Source organism: Trichomonas vaginalis, chromosome V (assembly GCF_026262505.1).
Source record: "Trichomonas vaginalis G3 chromosome V, whole genome shotgun sequence".
Classification (NCBI taxonomy): domain Eukaryota; phylum Parabasalia; order Trichomonadida; family Trichomonadidae; genus Trichomonas; species Trichomonas vaginalis.
The window spans coordinates 30,924,162-30,945,598 of NC_067207.1; the positions used below are offsets into that span (position 1 = coordinate 30,924,162).

The window sequence follows — 21,437 nt, forward strand, 5'->3', positions numbered from 1 at the left end:
AGTACTGCTACTGTCAGAAAAAGTACTGCTACTGTCAGAAAAAGTACTGCTACTGTCAGAAAAAGTACTGCTACTGTCAGTAAAAGTACTGCTACTGTCAGTAGCAGTACTGCTAGTAGCAGAGATTTTTATCGTTGTGGTCCGACGGTTAAGCCACAAACGAATGTCCGACGTCCCACCAAAAAATATTTTTTTATTTTTATTGTAAGAACAGTATGACAGTCGAAGCAAAAACGTTCACGAACAAATCTAATGGCGAAACATTCACAAAAGGCACTTACAACGGTATTGAAGTCTTACGTAGAGACAAGGATGGTTATATAAATGCAACAAAGATGTGTCAGCAGTTTAGGAAAGACTTTAGAAGGTTGTTGGAAAATAAGTCCTGGGAAGAGTATTTTAAGGCATTTTGTGAAGAATATACCAACCCGCGGAATTCCGCGGGTTGCTTTTTATACACAGTTCATGCAGGAATTCCCGATGAAATCAAACAGGTTAGAGGAACGTATGTAGACCCAAGACTTGTAAACTATATAGCAATGTGGGCTTCTCCAAAATATTGTATAGCAGTTGGAAAAATTATGGACTCCATAGACAAGAAAGTTCATGAGAAATTAGATGAAGAAGAACTCGAAGATACAGTAGAGAATGCTAAACCTTTGTTCGAACAAGAAGTTAGAAAAATGCATGAAAAACAAATAGAACATGAACGTGAGATATGTTCTGGTTATAGAGATTCTCCATACGAACTAGACCAATGGGAACAAGAAGATTTAAAGAGAGAATTTAGAGAATATGAACTCGCTAAGATAGCATTAGAAGCTGCAGAAAAGAAGTTAAAAGTTTGGGGTCGTTTTGTACATAAATATTGTGAGTAAATGAACCATTTTTTTCGACAAAAATAATGTTTATGTTAGAATGTTAGATCTAACATGTTTTCTAACATGTTTTCTAACATCGTAGAAAACTCATGAAATTTACACCAAAAAATAAAGTTTATGTTAGAATGTTAGATCTAACACGTTTTCTAACACGTTTTCTAACATCGTAGAAAACTCATGAAATTTACACCCAAAAATAATGTTTATGTTAGAATGTTAGATCTAACATGTTTTCTAACATGTTTTCTAACATCGTAGAAAACTCATGAAATTTACACCAAAAAATAAAGTTTATGTTAGAATGTTAGATCTAACACGTTTTCTAACACGTTTTCTAACATCGTAGAAAACTCATGAAATTTACACCAAAAAATAAAGTTTATGTTAGAATGTTAGATCTAACACGTTTTCTAACACGTTTTCTAACATCGTAGAAAACTCATGAAATTCATGAGTTTTGACACTTTCACAAAAAACATAAAAAATAAAGTTAGTTTTTTTAAAAAAATATTTTTTTATTTTTATTGTAAGAACATGTTAGCAACAACTTCACCAAACTCTTTAGTCATGAATCCTACGTCAATGTTGGTAGAGATGAAAAGCTTCATTCCTTCTTCATATACTTTTGAAACAAAAATCCAGAAGATAAAGCAAGAACTTTTAACAAATAATTTAGACTGTAGTGCGAAAGATGAAACAAATGAACAGTATCTTTATGACATGCAGGACCTCATCGACCATTTACCCAAATTGCCTGAAATCCAACAACAAAAACTAACCATTCCCGAATTTGACGAAATAGAAGTCAAAGCAACTGACTCAGTAGAAATAAAGAAGTTCATACGAAAGGTAAATTATGAATTCCTTGGTTTTCATTGCAACCATAAGGTTATGGACAAAGATTGCGACATGGTATATAAGAACATCTCTGACCTTTACAAATCCGAAGAATTTAAGACCTACGACAACTTTGTTTCATTAGTTGCAAAATGTGTTTGGGAAATAAGAGATAAAGATAGTAGGGGTAAGGTATGGAACGAACAAATAAGACCCGCTATGTTCGAGATGAAGAAAACCATTGACGCCTTAGTTGTTTTAGCAGGTAAGGTTTCAGAATATAACGCAAAAATGAACCCGCAATGTTCTAAATGTAAGGCAGCAATGAGGAAATATAACTACTCCGTCAAAGAGATAGAACGTATGCGAAACGACTATGCAGACTTAAAGAAAGAAGCAGAAAAGCCAGCAGAAGATAAAATGGACATGTTAGCATTTCTGAACAAAAACTATCCAACTGCTGACGATTTCCTTCTATCTGATGTCAAGAAGAAGTATAAAGAAACTTTCGGTATCGTTAAAACATTCGATGTACTGACAGAAGAAATAGAAGCTACGAAATTGTTTAGAGTCATGAACCATCGCAACATATACCATGTAAAACGCTTGTAAATAGTTATGTTAGAAAACATGTTAGAAAACATGTTAGATCTAACATTCTAACATAAACATTATTTTTGCTGAATTCCGTATGAAATTTCATGAGTTTTGTATGTTTTAGACCATGTTAGAAAACATGTTAGATCTAACATTCTAACATAAACATTATTTTTACTGAATTCCGTATGAAATTTCATGAGTTTCGAGAGTTTTAGACCATGTTAGAAAACATGTTAGAAAACATGTTAGATCTAACATTCTAACATAAACATTATTTTTGCTGAATTCCGTATGAAATTTCATGAGTTTTGTGTGTTTTAGACCATGTTAGAAAACGTGTTAGAAAACGTGTTAGATCTAACATGCTAACATAAAATATATTTTTGCTGAATTCCGTATGAAATTTCATGATTTTCGAGAGTTTTAGACCATGTTAGAAAACATGTTAGAAAACATGTTAGATCTAACATTCTAACATAAACATTATTTTTGCTGAATTCCGTATGAAATTTCATGAATTTCCTCATATGTTTGCTACCCGAGGAAAACCGAGGGTAGAGATTCCGTATGAAATTTCATGAATTTCCTTAAGACAGAAAAAATAAAGTTAGTTTTTTATAAAATATTTTTTTTATTTTGTATGTAAGAACAGAAATGACAAACAATGAGTTTGAAACAGTTAGAAAGATAGACAATGACACCAAAGTGGTTAGAATAGGTGATTTAAACGTAAGATACTCAAAGAAATACAACAAATATTCTTTGTCAGACATTATATCTCCATCTGGAAAGAAAACATCCCACGACTGGGTTAAAATTGCTTCTACTCAGAAAATTTTGACAAGAAATCCTAAGCTTATGATATCGGTAAGATTCTATGGAACTACAGCATATCTTATAGACAAAAGTCTTATACCAATAGTTTTGTTATGGTTAGACCCAGTTGTTGGATATAACTTCATAACATATGGTTCATTCGATACTGAACGTTGCAGTGAAGGCTTACTTTACATCGTTCAGAAACCGAAGGACTTCAATACAAAGAGATATAAGATAGGAAGAACATATAATATAACTCAAAGATATGACAGTACAGTCAATAGAGTCAAGGTTGTGTTTGTTAACGATATGAGAGCTGCAGAAACAGAACTACTCGAAAAGTTTGAGAAAATGTATGGTGCTCCCACGAAAGGTAAAGAAACGTTTGAAGTAGATGAGATAGATAAAGCTATAAAATTATTTGACGAAGTTGCTGAAAAATACATGTAAAGCGTTTATTTTTGGTCTTTTGTGAAAGTCAGGAAATAACGCTAATTTTTTATAAAATATTTTTTTTATTTTGTATGTAAGGACAGATATGTCAACAACAGAGAACACAACAACAGTTATAGTCCATGAAGCTATAAATGAAGAATACGAGTACATACAGTATAACAAACAGTTACGTCTCATTCGTTCGGTCAAAGACGATATGTACCAGATGCAAAGTATTTTGAACGCTCTTCGTTCTACAAAGCAAGCATATCATTGGTTTGAAAACCAACAGACAAAAGAACTTTTAGAAGAATTTCCTCATATGTTTGCTACCCTCGGAAAACCGAGGGTAGAGATTCCGTACGAAAATCGCAAGAATTGGCTCCGTTTGAGAGGATATTATGTTCATAGACTTTTAGTAAATGCCGTAGCAATGTGGGCTTCACCTCGTTATGCTTGTTATATTTTCATGATGTTAGATGAACTATATAAAGCAGAACGTGAAGAGATGGAAAACAAGCTTGAAGCAAAAGACAAAAACATTCAGAAAAGAATACCACGTTCGGTACCAAAAGGTAAGGAAAAGAACTATAAGTATATGATTATACTGAAGAGATGGAAAATGAAGAAGATAAAGATATGGTTATGTTGCATTTAGTCAGAAGAAACAACAAAAGCTTTTACGACCTTGCTAAGATTTACAAATCTGACAGAAATTGGTTCTATCGCGAAAACTTACCGATTTCAATGACCCCAAATGAAGATGTGAAACAAATAGTTCAAGATACGTTACCTCAAACACACTATGATATGAAAGGTTGTACAATACTTACCTTCAAAGAAGATTTGCCATTGTTAAAGGAAAAAATAACAGAGTATTTTGACAACTTCAAACAAGCAGAGTAAATGAACTCTTTATTTTTCAAGCTTGACTTCAGATGGCTCAGGTAGCTCTATAAGGTAAATTGTCTTGTCAAATCCTTCTGGCATTCCAAGTTCTTCCTTCCGACATTCCAAGTCCTTCCTTCCGACATTCCAAGTTCTTCCTTCCGACATTCCAAGTTCTTCCTTCCGACATTCCAAGTTCTTCCCGACAACTGGAAAAAAATTTCCCGACAACTGGAAAAAAATTTCCCGACAACTGGAAAAAAATTTCCTGTTGTTCGTCCGTAAACCATTCAAATTTTCGAAAATTGAGAACTTTTTGGTCGAACTTCAGAAAAAGTTTTTCCTTCCGACAGAAAAAGTTTTTCCTTCCGACATTCCGAGTTTTTCCTTCCGACATTCCGAGTCCTTCCTTCCGACATTCCGAGTCCTTCCTTCTGGCATTCCGAGTCCTTCCATCCGACATTCCGAGTCCTTCCTTCTGGCATTCCGAGTCCTTCCTTCCGACAGGACACAAACAGATGACTGACGTTCCTCTTCCTGAATGCCTTCCAAAGCCAGAAGAACCGACAGCCCCAGCACCACAACAGACTAAGACTCAAACACTTACATTTTTACGCTTGACTTTTTACAATTTGAACTTTGTTTGCGTAGATATGAATTCTGAAAGAAGTATGAGGGTCTTGTATGACTTTGTACTTCTCCCATAGTTCATGTCTGTCAAACTTACCTGCCATGGACTCTTTCATAAGTTCCATGAAATCGTCTTCTGACAATCCTGGGAAAAGTATAATGTCAGTAAGTATTCTCTTTACATCCTTACTTAAACTCTTGGCTGTCTGTACACAAATGACAACTGAGATGTTAAAGTGTCTGAGCTTCTTAAGAATTCGACACATATCTTGTTCTCTGTTCTTTAACAAAGGATGAGAAGCAAAGTCATCTAAGATAAGAAGACATCTATGAGGGTAAGTCTTCCAATCGTAAGATTGCAATTTTTCGAAATGTATTCTATCTCTTTCTGTTTGTTTCTGAAGTGTTTCTTCTCTAATATTCTCTGCATTTCCTCATTTGGGTCTTTAAACTTAGAATTTATATACTCATTTATAGCATTATACTTCAAAACTCTTCTTTGGTACTTCTTTATCCAATCTAACAACTCAGTATCCTTTATACATACTAACTTAGACTTCTTTATAATATCTTTGAACGAATTGACGGTTTGATCGAATTGACCAGAAGTACTACAAATAACAACTAACTCATAGAATGGGTTCTTCTCATCTAGTTCTTGTTGTTGTGCAGCCATTTTAAGATAAGTGAAAGTCTTACCCGACCCAGGCGGTGCGATTAGACCTGTTATACCATTCTGAGCAAATAAGAACTTGTCATGTATAGGCTTTATCTGAGCATTTTCTAACTTCCTCTTGTTCTTCTTCAAAACATTCTCAAATTTCTTGTCAATGTCAGCAAACTTTTTTTCTAACATATTTTTAGAAAAATTAAAATTTTTATCTTTTAGAAAATGTCTAGTGATTTCGCTATCTATATTCGAGACAAGCTTTTTGACTCTAAACTTCTGTCGACCATAAAATCTTACATAGTGTAAACAAGAAAGTGAATTTGTTCTAAAGTTCTGTTTCTGGGAATATGACAAGAACCATAAAACATTAAGCAGAGCAGTCTTAAAATTTGTCAATGACAGACTTGTTGACAGAGATGACGCCTTTGGAGAGATGAAGTCCAACAAAAGTTCTTAGAATGCAAAGAAGACACATGCGCTGTTCTTGAAGATGAAATAGAAAACAGAATAGATGAGCTATTAAAGGACAAAGAACTTTTACATAATATGGTTCGGAGAAATTTGACATAACTCCACCAGAAAAGAAGAAGAAAGGAAAGAAAGAAAAGAAAGTAGAAGAGAAGAAAGAACCTGAACCAGTTCCAGAGAAGTGAGATATGACATGTAAAAATAAAATTTTATTTTTAGAACATTTCTGGGTCAATGTCAATGTTCTCTTCCTCTTTAGGAGCAAACACTGGCTTAGACTCTAAAATCTTCTTTTACCCAATCTACCCTGAACTTCAACTATCTTAGACTCATAATATTCATAGTCGTCTGCTTTCTTTGGTTCATAAGGTATAACAAGTTTGTATGCTTTACCTTCTTCGAGTTTTGAGAACTTTCTGTCAAAATTTTCTTTGACTGTCAACATACCGTCAATGTATAAGTCTTCAAAAGTTGCACCACTTTTTCTAACAACAGCAAACTTAACTGGTGCAATGTTCCAAATTTTGTCAAATGTAGACTTTTCAAAATTGTAGAAGTAAACATTCAAATATGCGAATGGAGCTAACTTATCTTTGACTTCTGTCATGTACTTATTTACTGAGATGAATTTCGTCATCTTTTCTATCGGATAAAAAAATATTTTTTTAAAATTTACTCAGAAAAAATTTTCTTTGTATATACGCCATTCTGAACATCTAAAAGACTTTTGACATTTGCCAAGAATGTACGTTTAGAAGCTGTCATATAACCATACTCTTGGCAATATTGTTTATATTCATCGTACAATGACCTTTCATCTAAACACTCAAAGTTAGTCTCATCTATAAACAGTTCATAAACACTCTTGTTTGCTTCTAACAATGTTTGTCTCTCTTCGGTATATGGAATTTGTCTTGGATTGAACTTAGAAATATCTAATGTCATAAAGTATGAGAACAAGTGGTTGTAAAAGTTAGGTGTCAAAGTTTCTGCTAAGTCGTCAAAATATTCTGTATCTTGCATATGAGCTTCTGACGTTCTGACAACTACATATCTTCTGTCAGAACTTTCTAACTTCATCGGAACAGCATTGTTTGAAACCATAATGAAATTTGCAACATTTTCACAAACTCTTTGGTCTTTATACTTTCTTTCAACAACTCCAACTTTGTCTGTTATAAGACTCTTCAAAGCATCTGAGTTCAAAACTTTTGTTGTATCTATACTTTGAAGTTCGTTACATACTATAAGTTTCATATTCTCTATTGAAGAGTTAAATTTACCGCAGATGTTTTCTAAGTTTGTCATATTCGGGTTCGAATAGCCCTCTAACAGTTTGCACAAAATATCTGTAAAGAATGTGTTTTACCAGTTTTTGTTTTCCAATTACAATGAGAGCAGTTTCATTCTTAGCACTTGGATGTTGTAAGATGTTTGCAAACCAACATAAGATATACTCATAGACTCTTTCGTTTCCATTGCATATAATTTCTTTGACATGGTCTAACCAAGCTTCTATAACACATTTTCTTTCCATTCTACTTGTTCGTATTTATATCCAGTGAAGATAGAATAGAAGTTTGGAGAAGGTGTATAAAACTTTATACCACGAACTGAAAAATCTTCTAACTTTGACAATAAGATATCCCAAGCATCTAACATCTTCATTCCAACTTGTACGACTTTTATTTTCTTAAGTTTCTGTCTACATTCTTGTTCTGAAACTATTGTCGCTTTAGGTTTGTTAAAGACAACATCCCATTCTTTCATGACATAACATTCTGGGGCAGAGTCGACATAAATGACTAAACGTTTCAAATTCTCGACTGCTTTGTTATAGTCTCGAAATGGACACATATTTCTGAATGTTTGGAAGTCATAAAAATCTGAAACATCTATTCTGTACATTTTTATAAAAATAAAAAAAAATATTTTTTTTATTCTTGAGCTATTTGTTGCATTTGTTGTTCTTGAGCTATTTGTTGTTGAAGTTGTTCTTGTAATACAATACTTTACCAGTTGCATCTTCCAATTCGAAACTTTCTGCCGTCATTGACAAATACATAGGACATAAAAGTTTTACAGGAACAAAGTTTGCGTCAACTAATGTCAACGTTATACTTGCCAAAGTGTTTGAGTTCACTAAGGTTGAAAATTCTGCATTCGAATGAACAATAGGCAACCAGCAGAGAAAGTATTGTTTATACGCATAAGTATCTTTTGGTCATAGTAGTTTCTGTCGACATTCGAATAACACTTTGAACCTAAGTTTGAAACAATATATAAAATAGGTGTGCTTAAAGTCAATGGAACAGACATTCCTTGTATGACACCTTTTCCTGTTATAGAAACTGTTGTAGTAAAAAACCAGATATAAGTTTTGTATTATAGCTCATATTGTTTATAGTAAACTCAGTCGGACATCCAAACATAATGAAACCTGCTCTAGTTGCAGCACATGTTACACCCGTACTTAAAGTATTAAATAAGTCAACAAAACCAGTTGGTGGTATATCTGAGTAAGTATCTTCAAAGGAGTATTTTTTACCATTCACAACAATAAAATCTTCTGGTGTCAAAGAGCAAAACAGGCTTTAGTCGTCATTGTGTTTAAAGTTAGTTTACAATACCGTCCTTGAGGACTTTGTAAGTTTGTTGTTATAGAATTATATGACTCAGGGTTTTTTAGTCGTAATAGTATAAACCATTATATCTTCTGCATTTACTTAGCAAATAAATTTTAATGAAATGTTGTGGTCGTCAAATATTTTTATGACGTCTGGGAAACTATACTTTAAGTTCAACGTTTCACCTCCTTTCATAACGTATATCTTGTCAATGACATTATATGAAACACCACAGCAAGCAATGTCGGTTCTATTTCTTTGATGTTTATATCGTCTGCCTCTGTCAAAAGTTTCAATAGTTCTTTCAAAACTTCATGAGGTGCAATGACATATGAGTTCACTTTTACAGGGTTGTGTTCGACCAAGTTTAACATTATACCTAAAGCTTGACAAATCTTCTCCTGAGTTTTAAGTTTGTCTTTCAGTTGTTGGTAGTCGTTTCGAATATCTGCAACAGAACTTAAGTCTCTGCTAACTTCAGGATATGTTGGTTGTTCTTTTACAGGAACAATTGCTATACATCTTCGTCTTCGTATGGTTTCCCACTTCAACATCTCTTTCTTTGACATTGACAACAACACTTTGACTGTTTGTTTGAGTGGTGAATTTAACTTCACATCTGCCACCGCCATTAAACCTTTTGAAACACTCACGCTTCTATTTTTCGGAATGACATTTTACTTAGAATAAAAAGATGGACGTATTTGAGTATCTCTTCGAATTGAAGCAAAACAAAGTTTACAACACACAAACAATACAAGTTCATTGACAGAATAGTTTTTACACAAACAATGGAAAATGTTATAGAATAGCAGTCTTTGCTGAACCTAAATATTTTCATAAAGCAGAGAGAGTTGGTATAACTGAAATGGTGAAAGTTCTTGACGTTGACAAAAATATAACAACAAACTGACCGATATTACTAAAGGAAAAGTTTATAATACAATACTATGTCAAAACTGGCGTACTGTCAATATTTGACGGAGAGAAGTCAGTTCAAGAACAACTTACTGACCTGCTGCCAAAATCTGCTCGATGAAGCTGTCGTTATGCCAATCTGAGGAGCCCCAGCAGGTTTCATCGAACGAATCTTCAAAAGAGCATCTTCGTGAAAAGTGCTATTGGTTTTGTAAACTTCTTTGCTCTCATTGTTCATATGACCGTCTCTGTCACCAGTATATTGTATTTGTACAGTACCAACAGTTGAAATACCACCCATAAAGTCTTCTGAGTCAGCAAATGGAATGCCAAGCCAAAAGTTTGAACGTCTCCATTTGTATATTGAGTTTTTTGACTTCCTGTATGAGTCCATACTTTCACATATGGCATAATAGAACTTTGCATTTCAGGGTTAATGGTTGTTGTGAAGTTGTTGTTAAAGTTCATAGCATCTAGTGTCAAGTTGTATGACCTCATATCCTCAACTGTAGAATATTCTTCTCTTGATAATATTTGCCATCTATGTTTATATGATATTTAATACCAGGGTTGTAGAAACCAAGAATAGTCATTTATAGTTCGTCTGAACAGTACAAACATAGTATCTGCGTGTTTCATTGCAGTTGTTAAAGCAATATCTGTTCTTGCACCTGCGGTCCTGGATTTTGGTTTCCAACTTCACCTGCAAAGTCTTTGACAGATATTTGGTGTATAGGGAACATAAGTGGAACTGCAATATATTTGGCAGCTAAAGCATTTGAAATATCTGGTCCAACATATAGACTGCAAGTCTGCTTTCTATTCTCTTGCATTAGAAAGCTGTTCGCATGTAAACCTAACTGGGTCCCAAGCAGTTCCAGCAGCATTGAAATAATACCTTACTTCAGTGTTGAGGTTTGAGAAACCAAAGTCTAAGTCAACTTTGTCTTTGCAAAATTCGCGAATGACGTTTGATTTGCTCCCTTTACGTCTGTAAGAGTGAATGGGTCTTGCGTTGGTGCAATGACTAAGTTATTTTTGCTTGGAGTAAGTTCGATAGAAATTTTTTCCTGCCCAGTTTGGCAAGTATCTTAAAAACCTGAAGATGAGGAAAGATGACAAAGGAACTCTAAGTTTCAATTTTACTTTAGTGACAGCATTTCCATCTGAACCAGAAAGGTTAACATAAACTCCTGGAACGTTAGGGTCAAGTCTTCTTATTTTCTCAATAGTTGCATACTGGTCTGTTTGTTCTCTAGCTTGTGGTTGTACTGAGTTTCTTAAAGCGAACCATTCATAGTTTGCCCATGTTACTGTTTGGACTAAGTCAGAGTTAGAATATATCTTATATCCCATGAAAACTTCTGGAGCATATTGGTATCCGACATAGAAAATACCATTGCAACCTTTCTTACCTCTCAAGTCAGCAGAAGGTTTTATTTCAATGTCTTGTTCCACGTATAAGAATGAGTTGTCAATAGAAATTATATGAAACCTGTCGCAAGCAATATCTACTGTTGTTGAAGAACCTTCTCCAAACTCACCTACGTTTCCATAAGAAACAGCAGTTGTATATTCGTAAGTTCCAGGAACTATTTCTGACCTTCTAATGGCATTGTCGCATTCGTTATACCATTCGGAAACATTTCCGTTCATGGCATCCAAAACTGTTGGCGTTATATTCTGAGCGGCGTACATTTCATATGGGTAAAAATATAGAATAGTTGGATTTATATATCATAATAGAACCCACTCGTACCAAGCTTTACTTTCTTCCTGACTGAGTTTTTAACTCTTCTTTTTCCTTCATTGCCACTACTTTCACTTTGTTCTTCACTACTTTCACCACTTTCTTTTCTTCTTTGGTAACTTGCCCTCTGCTTCAAGTTGTTGCATCTTTGCCTCATGTTCACCTAGTATGTTGTAAATTTCCCATGTCCTTTTTGCCTTTGGGCTCTGGTCGCCCATCTCAGGTAACCTATATCCTAGAAAGAGTTTGTCATAGTTTGTATTTGAGTCTTCGCGTATTGTTTGCATGACTCTTTCCTGAGTTTCTGGTTCAAGCTCTTCAAACAGTGCCTGTCCATATGGAATATGCTCGTTTCCAAATATATGTTTTTGTAGCCATTCTGGTTTTCTTTCCATGTTACCAACAATATCTTTTGTGAATGGGAAAGCTTTTACCCAATCTTTCAGTCTTGCGTCGTTTATTTCTGTAGTTGGTTTTATTTTGTCAAGGAACATGTTTTTCAATACTAACATTTCATTTGGTACTGTCCATTTGAGTTTTCTTAAATATTCATCCCTTCTCGGTTCATTGTCTGCAAAGTAAGTTTTTATGACATTTTGCAAACTTTCGTTTGCAAGGTCATGTACAATAGGTTCTCTTCCTTCTCTCTCCCTAACTTTCTTTCTAAACTCTTCACCAAATATACCATCTCTATGGTTCTGTGTAGTTCTTTGAGATAAATGTTCTAGAACGTCAGGTGTTATATTTCCATCAGCCATGTTCATTTCATACTGGTTCAAAATATCTGCATGTTTCATATCTTTCAATGGCATTAAAGCCGCGCTGAAAATACCAGCTATATCTTGTTCACCATTGACTTCCATTGCGTCTACAACTTCTTGGAATTGTGGTTGTAAGTTTATGAACCACCTATCCGGGTTAGCTTTATGACCCCATCTCATTGTAGTTCCATCGTCTGCAGAAACAAAAGTAGGTTTGTTTCCATCTTGGCTAGGTTCTGAATGAACTTTAAACAATGTTTCATTTCTATATGTTTTCTTGAAATTTAACCTTTTATCTTCACCGAGTTCATCCGAAGATTGAACGTTAAATGCTCGTAAGTAAAAAGGGTTGTTGTATTTGTGTACATTTTTTTTCAGTTCTTCCATTCTATGCTGAATATTTTCATCTGGTGTTGGAGTCTTTGTATGTCGGCAAACATTTTTCGATATTCTTCTACTATGTCAGCCGAATTTTTTTTAGACTCTTGGAAATATTCCATATTCTCCGCATACTCTTGTTGAGGGTCAAGATTTTTCGGCTGTTCCAAATCTTCATCTAGTTCTGTGAAGTTAGTTTCCAAAGGAGTGACTTGTTCGTTTCCTTCAGGCTCTTCTAGCTGTTGTTGCTGAACTATTTCTTCCATGTCTGGTTGTATCTGAACTATTTCTTCCTGTGGAGTTTCTTGTACCTCATCTGCTGGCATTTCATATATTCCGAGACCGTTTTTAACAATTTCCCTATCTACGTCATCCGCATTCATAAGCTTTTGTTCTTTCGTTCCGTCTCTATTTTTTACGCGTTTCATGACGAAAGTTGAATTGTCATTTAGCTCTGACATCAAATATCTCGGAGTAAATTCGTTCATGTCATTTGGATGATATGCTATTAAATCATATCCCTTAGCGAGCTTGTATTTTCCAGGTTTGAAATTATATCCCATTTGGTGCTGAGTCATAAAGCTAAATAGGTTCGGGTCAGTATTTCCATCCTTGAACTTTCTAATAGCTTCTTTATATCTGTCACTAAAGTCAACAGTATCTGGGAAACCACACTCTTCCTTCAGCATTTTTAAGAATTCTTGGTTTCCTTGTTCTGTTTGTGCAGGGTTTTGAACTGTTGGTTGTTGTGCTGGTTGTGGAGGTGGTTGTTGTGCTGGTTGTTGTGTTGGTTTTGGTGCATGCCTGTGTCTGTGTCCATGTGACGATGTAAATGTTCTAGGTAGTCCTGGTGCAGGTGCTTCTCTTGGAGGGTTTGGTGGTATATAAGTTCCACCAGCTGGCACATATGTTCCATCTGCAGCGTAATGTCCTACCTGACTTTTCGTTTTTAAGAAAGCATTTACTAGGTCTGTTTTAGTCTGTTGTAACTCTTTTTCTTGACTTTCCACAACAGTTGCTCTAACGGCGTCATAGGCACTTTGAACTGCCTGTCTCGTTGCTGCATCTGTTATTTTCGTCATATTTTGTGCTACTTCTTTTAACTCTTTGTCGAAACCTTCAGACTTCAGTTTCTTTCCAGATGAGAAGTCGTTCACTAGTTTCACCTTACTATGAAGAGCTTCGAAAGCGTTCTTAAAGTCAGCATTTGTTAAAGCTTCATTTGAACTGTCTTCATCCGCTTGTATTTTTGTCCTTATTGACCCTATAAGTTGGGCTGCTTTGGCGTTGGCTTGGGCATCTAACCAGTCATTGTTAGCTTTTATATATTCTGCGCTTTTCATTGCCTTTTGCATGGCTGCGTCGTTATTTTTACTTTCTTGTGCTAAGTTTTCATACTGTACGGTTTGGTTTTGCAACTGTAAAAGTTTTTCTGCCTTTACATTTGCTTCAACTTCTTTTTTATACTCATCGCTATCCATATATGTCTTCAGGGCTTTTTGTTTTATCTCTTCATCTTTCAGTATTTTATATTGAGTAGTATGGTTTTTCAAATTTATGACATCTTGTTCCATTTTTGCTACTTCTGCTGCTTTTTCTGACACTTTTTTCGCATATTCCTCTGTACTTAGTTCTTTCAGTTGTTCTTCTTTCTTCTTTTTCTCTACGTTTAACTCATTGAGTTTCTTTGTGTGTCTGTCATATTCTAGTTTCTTTTCGTTTTCACCTATTTGCTTCTGTATGTCTATGTTTGACTTTTTGACATCTGTTATTTGATTTTTGAGTGAACTCAAATTCATTTGACTTTGAGGGTTATAAGCTGTTCCGTCTGCAGCTCCACCATAGCCTGCCATTTTCGCTAAAAGTGCCGCTCTTAAACCTCCACTCTGTGCACCAAGAACTCGGTTTAAAAGCATAGGGTTGCTTGACATTTGTTGCAACATAGTGGGGTCATTCAGCATTTGTTGTTGCAACTGTTGTTGTGGTGTTAGTCTTACTATTGGATGTTTCAATGCTCTCTTCCTCTTACGTATATTCTTACGTAGCTTACGTGGCATTTTAAGTGAAGTTAAAAAGCGGTTTTTGACAGATGTTTATATGACACTTTCTCCGGTTTATGGGACCTCTCTCATATTCTATCTTGTCATGATTTCATCGTAAATGTTTTGTCAAGACTTCTTCGTAAATGTTTTGTCAAGACTTCATCGTAATGAGTGTAAAGGACCAAAAAATAATGTTTATGTTAGAATGTTAGATCTAACATGTTTTCTAACATGTTTTCTAACATGGTCTAAAACTCTTGAATTTTCATGATTTCATCGTATATGTTTTGTCGAAACTTCTTCTTCGTACATGTTTTGTCAAGACTTCTTCGTAAATGTTTTGTCAAAACTTTCTTGTCTATGTTTTGTCAAACTTCATCGTAAAGACTTTGTTGAGACTTTGTCAAACTTCATCGTAAATGTTTTGTCAAGACTTTCTTGTCTATGTTTTGTCAAGACTTTCTTGTCTAATTTCTCATGAACTTTCTTGTCTATGTTTTGTCAAAACTTTCTTGTCTATGTTTTGTCAAAACTTTATTGTCTATGTTTTGTCGAAACATTTACGATGAAATCATGAAAATTCATGAAAATTCAAGAGTTTTAGACCATGTTAGAAAACATGTTAGAAAACATGTTAGATCTAACATTCTAACATAAATTATATTTTTGGGTCCTTTACGCTCATTACGAAGAAGTTTGACAAAAACATTTACGAAGAAGTTTCGACAAAACATTTACGAAGAAGTTTCGACAAAACATTTACGAAGAAGTCTTGACAAAACATTTACGATGAAATCATGAGTTTTCTACGATGTTAGAAAACATGTTAGAAAACGTGTTAGATCTAACATGCTAACATAAACATTATTTTTGGTCATTTACGCTCATTACGAAGAAGTTTGACAAAACATTTACGATGAAGAAGTCTTGACAAAACATTTACGAAGAAGTCTTGACAAAACATTTACGAAGAAGTCTTGACAAAACATTTACGAAGAAGTCTTGACAAAACATTTACGAAGAAGTCTTGACAAAACATTTACGAAGAAGTCTTGACAAAACATTTACGAAGAAGTCTTGACAAAACATTTACGAAGAAGTCTTGACAAAACATTTACGATGAAATCATGACAAAAAAGTCAACGGCTGGTCGGCTGGGGTTCGGTCCTCCTCTTGGGTCTTGGGAAAAATTTCTTATGGGCTGGAAGCCCTCCGAATAAAAACTTCATTTATACTAAACATCTTCAGGGCTAGAAGGCACGAAGTGCCTGGAAGCCCCACTACCCTTTTTTTTTTTTTTTTTTTTTTAAGTTCAATTGATTTTGATCATCATTCTTCCAATTTTAACGATTTGTTTGATTGTTATTATTGCTATCTATATTTCCTTGAGGAGGAAATTTAAAGATGTTCAGATTAGACACCAGCTACCTCATCTTGTTATTGGTGATTTCGGATAAGAATAAAAATGTTTGTTTTTGTTTTTTTATTTTATTGTCTTGTTGAAAAAAAATTAAATTAATATCAAAACCAAAAAATTGATGTTGAGACAATTTAAGGGTGCCGCTTGGTGGACTAAAAAGGTCAAAAATCACATGAAAATCATATTGGTATATAATGTATGTGTTAAATAAATGATAACACTAAAACTTTATTTTTGGAAATTTTTTGACAGTTTACTAAAAATCTCTGATGTCTTGTCATTTTCACGTCCAAATGAGGAAAAACCGATAATGTTAGTCAATATAAATAATTAATTAATGATAATCGATTTCAGCTTGTAGCATATTTTGAAAAGATTTTCAGAAATCATTCAACCTCAAATAAATAAATAAATAAATAAATAAATAAATAAATAAATAAATAAATAAATAAATAAATAAATAAATAAATAAATAAATAAATAAATAAATAAATAAATAAATAAATAAATAAATAAATAAATAATAATAAATAAATAAATAAATAAATAAATAAATAAATAAATAAATAAATAATAATAAATAAATAAATAAATAAATAAATAAATAAATAAATAAATAAATAAATAAATAAATAAATAAATAAATAAATAAATAAATAAATAAATAAATAAATAAATAAATAAATAAATAAATAAATAAATAAATAAATAAATAAATAAATAAATAAAAAATTTGACATTAGATTCTAAATCAGTTTTGGAGAAAATTATCAAGAAAACGATCGAATACTATATTCTACAAATGATGTTACCAATATTGAGATCAAATCTGACTGCGAAGTCATCTTTGGACAACTTGGTCCATTAACATGCGGAAATTATGCTTTTGAAGGAAGTCGAAATACACTTGAATCTGTTAGATTCCTTCAAAATTCCAAACTTAACACAATCAGCGATTGCGCATTTTTCAATTGTTCGAAACTACGCTCAGTTGATTTTTCAAATTGCAATTATCTTAGAACTATTAATACGTATTCATTTAGTCTATGCAAATCTCTAGTCAATATTTCATTACCATCATCTATTCAAACTTTATCAAAATATTGCTGAGTATATAAGAATTTCCGAAAAAGTGACACCCAAAAAGTGATACTTTCAATAGGGAGTAACACTTAAAAAGTGACAATTTAAAATTCACAAAAAAAATAATAAATTTTTTAGTCTATTAACTTATTCTTTTCTTTGAAATCCTCTAAAAATTCTTCGAAATGTTCTAAAATATAATCTGGAGAATTATAACAAAATTCATTAATTTCTAACATATACGTATCTAACAATTCATTTGGAATTTCAAACGATCTTAAATATGTAATTGAATTTTGTATCTTCTCATTTATTTGAGAAAGTTTTTCTTCAGCATTTTCCAATAAAAATCTTAATGGATTCAAATTGGCTTCTTGATTCTGAACAAAATTTAATACTTGGTATAAACGTGATTGAACTTCTCTTTTCAATTTTGTTTTATAATCTGTCAATCGAGGCTCGCGAATTCTAATTGAAGGAATAAAACCTGTTTGAAGTAAATCGTTTTTAATACGATAAAAGTAATTGGTGCAACTTCTTCTAAAAGATTTTTGACAAAAACATCAATTCTTTGATTTTTAACGCAGCCAAAATCGTGATATTTTATCTTTTTAAATAAAGATTCAGAAACGTTATTCACAACGGTTAATTCATTTGGTCTGGCAGCGGCTATCCACATCATAGCCAACAATTCCTTATACAAAATTCAAAAACTTGGGTGCAATCAGTTCTGATTGCACCCAAGTTTTTGAACTTTCTTGAGGGAATTAAAGGGTGAGAGATTTATAGTCTATCTATATATCTCCCACCCTCTAATTCCCTCCCTGACAGCGGGAAATTTTGTCTGAATGTTAAACTATTCAGACAAAGTTTCCCACTGTTTGCGAAGGAATTGTTGGCTATGATGTACTGATTCATGATCAGTACATCATAGCTAACAATTCCTTATATAAAGTTCAAAAACTTGGGTACAATCAGTTCTGATTGCACCCAAGTTTTTGAACTTTCTTGAGGGAATGGAAGAGTAAGAGGTATACATTATGAATATATACCTCTTACCCTTCCATTCCCTCTCTGACAGCGGAAACTTTGTCTGAATGTTAAACTATTCAGACAAAGTTTCCCGCTGTCAGCGAAAGAATTGTTCCATCTGGTACATAGAGTGTGAATCTATGCACCAAATGGAGCAAGTCCCTCGCGAAATTGCCCAAACTTGCGTCGCATTTCAAAGATTGCGACCCAAATTTTGGCGATTTCTAGTAGAGATGGAGTATTTTGAGTCACTGACCTATATGCAGTGGCTCAAAGGGCTCCATCTCTACTTTGAAGCAAGGAAACTTTCCTCGAAATTTTGATAATTTGAAGAAAGTTTTCAAGCAATTAACAAAGGATTACTCGCTATGAGGTAAAAATTCTAGATTTTCACCTCATAGCGAGAGCTTCCCTTTCATTGCTTGAAAACTTTCCCCAGCTTCAAAATTGGGGAAAGGGCTGTAAAGTCGACTCCGATACCAGCAGGTACCAGAGTATTTAAAAGAGAAGCCCTCGTACGAGTTTCTATGAAGACCTTCTCATTCAAGAAGATCTTAATAGAAAATCGTACGAGGGCATTGGAAACTCGCGTCTGGTACATGTTGGTACCAGAGTGTTTGAGATTTGAAGACTCTGGTACTAACATGTACCAGAATTTATGATGAATTTAAGATGGACCATTATAAAATGGTAGCGGTTTGTTTCAAAAAAATTTAGATGAGATTTGCATAGATATAGATTATATGATTTATACATATGAAAAATAATATATAAAAATATAATTTTGAGATAATTATGTAAATAATATTTTAAATATTTGAATTTGAGGTATAATTTTATAGTAAAATATATTATAAAGAGTATTTATATAAATATTGTAAAATAATATAAGTAATAAAAATTGAGACCCCCTCCCTGTTTTTGATGTTTTGTCACTTTTTCGGTAATTCTTATTGTTTCAAATATTGCTTTGAAAAATTGTAATAAACTAAAAAATATTTTTATTTCAAGAGATTCAAAACTTCATACGATTGAAAGAGGGTGCTTCCATGGAACAATTATCACAACTCTTTTCATTCCAAAATGCGTTTCTATAATAAACGCAAATATAGAATCACCACAAACACTTAAAACAATCGAATGTGATGAACAAAATAATTTTTTCACATCAATTGATGGTATTTTATATACAAAAGATAAGAAAATATTGATATATTTCCCAGGAAATCATTCAAAATCATTTACAACTCCTGATTTTATCGAGAAAATAGGAACTTATGCATTTGGATACTCTCTTATTGAATCAATAGTTTTCACGCCAAATGTTAAAACACTAGATTCGTGTTCATTTCTCTATTCATATTTAAAATCATTGAATATACCAAATACTCTCCAATTGACAAGTTCATCTGAATTTGCATGTTGTAAACTTTTATCTGAGGTCATGCTTGGAAATGAGGTTAAAACAATTACATCAGGATGTTTTAAAAATGCTAATATATCAAGTATAATATTTCCAGAAGGATTATTGTCAATAGACTATACAGCTTTTGCAAATTGTAATAATCTCAGAGCTGTAACAATTCCAAGTTCAGTGAATTCTCTAGGAGGTCAATGCTTTCCATCACAGACTGTTATAACTTTTGCAGATGGATCCCCTTTTCTCCAGGATGACCAGGGATTGATTTATAATTCTCCAACAATGCTTGTTTTGTATTTGAGTGAACGAGATTCGTACACAATTCCATCAATCGTTGAAACAATACATAATAGCGTTTTCAGCGGTAACAACATATTAAAAACAATTATTTTTGAAGAAGAATCAAAACTCAAAGCAATAAATGATTATGCATTTAGAGGCTGCATAAATCTAACAAACATCGATATTCCAAATTCTGTAATCAGAATTGAAACTTATGCATTTGCTGGTTGTACTTCTCTGAAAAAAATTTCATTTGGATTTAAATTAAAAGACATTTATTATCGAGCGTTTGAAGATTGCTCAAGCTTAGAATCAATTGAATTTTCTTGTTGGGAAAATGTAACAATTAGAATTGAAGCATTCAAAAACTGTAATAATCTCAAGAATATTATTTTCAGAAATAATATAACAGGAATTCAGAATTCATGTTTCTTGAATTGTTTATCGTTGAGAGAGATTGTTTTCCCATCTTCGTTAGAGAAAATTGATAGATATGCATTCAGTAACACAGGAATAACGAACATAACTTTCCCAACAGACTCTAAACTGACATTTATTGACATGCGCTGTTTCAGTAATTGTGTTAATCTTTCACATATCGCACTTCCTCCTTCAGTCAAACAGATTGGATCTAACTGCTTTGAGAATACGAACATCACAACATTCACAGTTCCAAATCACACCGAGTACATGTCAGACTACGTCTTTAAAGGATGCACAAATCTCGTCAAGTTCACAATTCCATCAGACTGCTCTTTGCAAAATATCGGCAACTTGTTCTTCGATGGATGTTCGTCTCTCTCTGTCATCGAATGCCCACGAGGTGACTACTTCACAGTTGATGTCGGTGCTCTTTACAACAAATCAGAAACAGTCCTCTTCTGCTTCCCTCCAGGGTCAGAGATCAAGTTCTTCAATGTCCCACAGACACTTCGTACTATATCATCAGGCGCATTCATTAGATGCAAAAATCTGATCAGCATTTCCATCCCAGACGACTCCGTTCGGAGCATCAAACAATATGCGTTCGCAAATTGCTCTTCATTGATATCGATCAACATCCCTATATGCGTCAAGAACGTAGAAAATTCTATCTTCTTCGGATGCAATCATCTGAGATGTGGTGTCATCATCGAGAACAGGACAGTCTCTTTCATTCGGAAAATCATATCTGAATGGCTTCTTAACCCTAAGGCAATTTACTCATGTGACTTCCTTACATGCCAATGCAGAATCATCAACACAAAAATCACACAATCACTTCTCTATGCATTCACTGTTATTCTATACATTGGAATGTTATAAAAATTTTTAAACTTCAACAGTCATTTATTAGTTTTTTTCAATCCTATAAAAATTGACATTAATTTCTAAATAGCTGTTGAAGAAAATTATCAAGAAAACTATTTTCTACAGAAGATATTACCAATATTGAGATCAATTCTGAATGCTAAGTCATCATTGGACAACTTGGTCAGCAGAATTCTCCTAATTAA

At 33.4% G+C, this 21,437-nt stretch overlaps 11 protein-coding genes and 4 pseudogenes across 15 annotated transcripts, besides 2 other annotated features; 8 read left to right on the forward strand and 7 right to left on the reverse strand.

The window, feature by feature from the left end:
- Positions 1 to 16,012: part of a mobile genetic element that runs on past the window's edge.
- On the forward strand, positions 336 to 878 carry TVAGG3_0433840 (uncharacterized protein; the record flags this gene model as incomplete). The annotated part of the gene is made up of 1 exon (XM_051233885.1): positions 336 to 878. One exon carries the CDS (start codon positions 336 to 338, stop codon positions 876 to 878), a length of 543 nt encoding a protein of 180 aa, XP_051103615.1.
- On the forward strand, positions 2,010 to 2,330 carry TVAGG3_0433850 (organellar and viral DNA polymerase type B; the record flags this gene model as incomplete). Its single annotated transcript, XM_051233886.1, has 1 exon — positions 2,010 to 2,330. One exon carries the CDS (start codon positions 2,010 to 2,012, stop codon positions 2,328 to 2,330), a length of 321 nt encoding a protein of 106 aa, XP_051103616.1.
- TVAGG3_0433860 (organellar and viral DNA polymerase type B) lies at positions 3,177 to 3,587 on the forward strand (the record flags this gene model as incomplete). Its single annotated transcript, XM_051233887.1, has 1 exon — positions 3,177 to 3,587. One exon carries the CDS (start codon positions 3,177 to 3,179, stop codon positions 3,585 to 3,587), a length of 411 nt encoding a protein of 136 aa, XP_051103617.1.
- On the forward strand, positions 3,676 to 4,181 carry TVAGG3_0433870 (KilA, N-terminal/APSES-type HTH, DNA-binding family; the record flags this gene model as incomplete). Its single annotated transcript, XM_051233888.1, has 1 exon — positions 3,676 to 4,181. A coding segment is annotated over one exon (506 nt), but the record flags the coding sequence as incomplete, so codon positions are not given.
- Positions 4,188 to 4,478, forward strand: TVAGG3_0433880 (uncharacterized protein; the record flags this gene model as incomplete). Its single annotated transcript, XM_051233889.1, has 1 exon — positions 4,188 to 4,478. The coding sequence occupies one exon, from the start codon at positions 4,188 to 4,190 to the stop codon at positions 4,476 to 4,478; it is 291 nt and encodes a 96-aa protein (XP_051103619.1).
- TVAGG3_0433890 lies at positions 4,511 to 4,745 on the forward strand (annotated as a pseudogene). Its single transcript has one exon. A coding segment is annotated over exon 1 (235 nt).
- Positions 4,979 to 5,167, forward strand: TVAGG3_0433900 (uncharacterized protein; the record flags this gene model as incomplete). Its single annotated transcript, XM_051233890.1, has 1 exon — positions 4,979 to 5,167. The coding sequence occupies one exon, from the start codon at positions 4,979 to 4,981 to the stop codon at positions 5,165 to 5,167; it is 189 nt and encodes a 62-aa protein (XP_051103620.1).
- Positions 5,669 to 5,946, reverse strand: TVAGG3_0433910 (P-loop containing nucleoside triphosphate hydrolases family; the record flags this gene model as incomplete). Its single annotated transcript, XM_051233891.1, has 1 exon — positions 5,669 to 5,946. A coding segment is annotated over one exon (278 nt), but the record flags the coding sequence as incomplete, so codon positions are not given.
- Positions 6,444 to 6,865, reverse strand: TVAGG3_0433920 (annotated as a pseudogene). Its single transcript has one exon. A coding segment is annotated over exon 1 (422 nt).
- TVAGG3_0433930 (uncharacterized protein) lies at positions 6,901 to 7,332 on the reverse strand (the record flags this gene model as incomplete). Its single annotated transcript, XM_051233892.1, has 1 exon — positions 6,901 to 7,332. The coding sequence occupies one exon, from the start codon at positions 7,330 to 7,332 to the stop codon at positions 6,901 to 6,903; it is 432 nt and encodes a 143-aa protein (XP_051103622.1).
- On the reverse strand, positions 7,512 to 8,136 carry TVAGG3_0433940 (annotated as a pseudogene). The gene has a single exon. A coding segment is annotated over exon 1 (625 nt).
- TVAGG3_0433950 (uncharacterized protein) lies at positions 11,014 to 11,471 on the reverse strand (the record flags this gene model as incomplete). The annotated part of the gene is made up of 1 exon (XM_051233893.1): positions 11,014 to 11,471. A coding segment is annotated over one exon (458 nt), but the record flags the coding sequence as incomplete, so codon positions are not given.
- On the reverse strand, positions 11,616 to 12,035 carry TVAGG3_0433960 (protein of unknown function, DUF4106 family; the record flags this gene model as incomplete). The annotated part of the gene is made up of 1 exon (XM_051233894.1): positions 11,616 to 12,035. One exon carries the CDS (start codon positions 12,033 to 12,035, stop codon positions 11,616 to 11,618), a length of 420 nt encoding a protein of 139 aa, XP_051103624.1.
- Positions 12,574 to 13,744, reverse strand: TVAGG3_0433970 (annotated as a pseudogene). The gene has a single exon. A coding segment is annotated over exon 1 (1,171 nt).
- A 1,220-nt stretch (positions 16,013 to 17,232) lies between the features above and the next one.
- Positions 17,233 to 19,199: a mobile genetic element.
- Positions 19,200 to 19,683: 484 nt separating this feature from the next.
- TVAGG3_0433990 (ribonuclease inhibitor domain-containing protein) lies at positions 19,684 to 21,246 on the forward strand (the record flags this gene model as incomplete). The annotated part of the gene is made up of 1 exon (XM_001301672.1): positions 19,684 to 21,246. One exon carries the CDS (start codon positions 19,684 to 19,686, stop codon positions 21,244 to 21,246), a length of 1,563 nt encoding a protein of 520 aa, XP_001301673.1.
- Between the last annotated feature and the right edge of the window lie 191 nt (positions 21,247 to 21,437).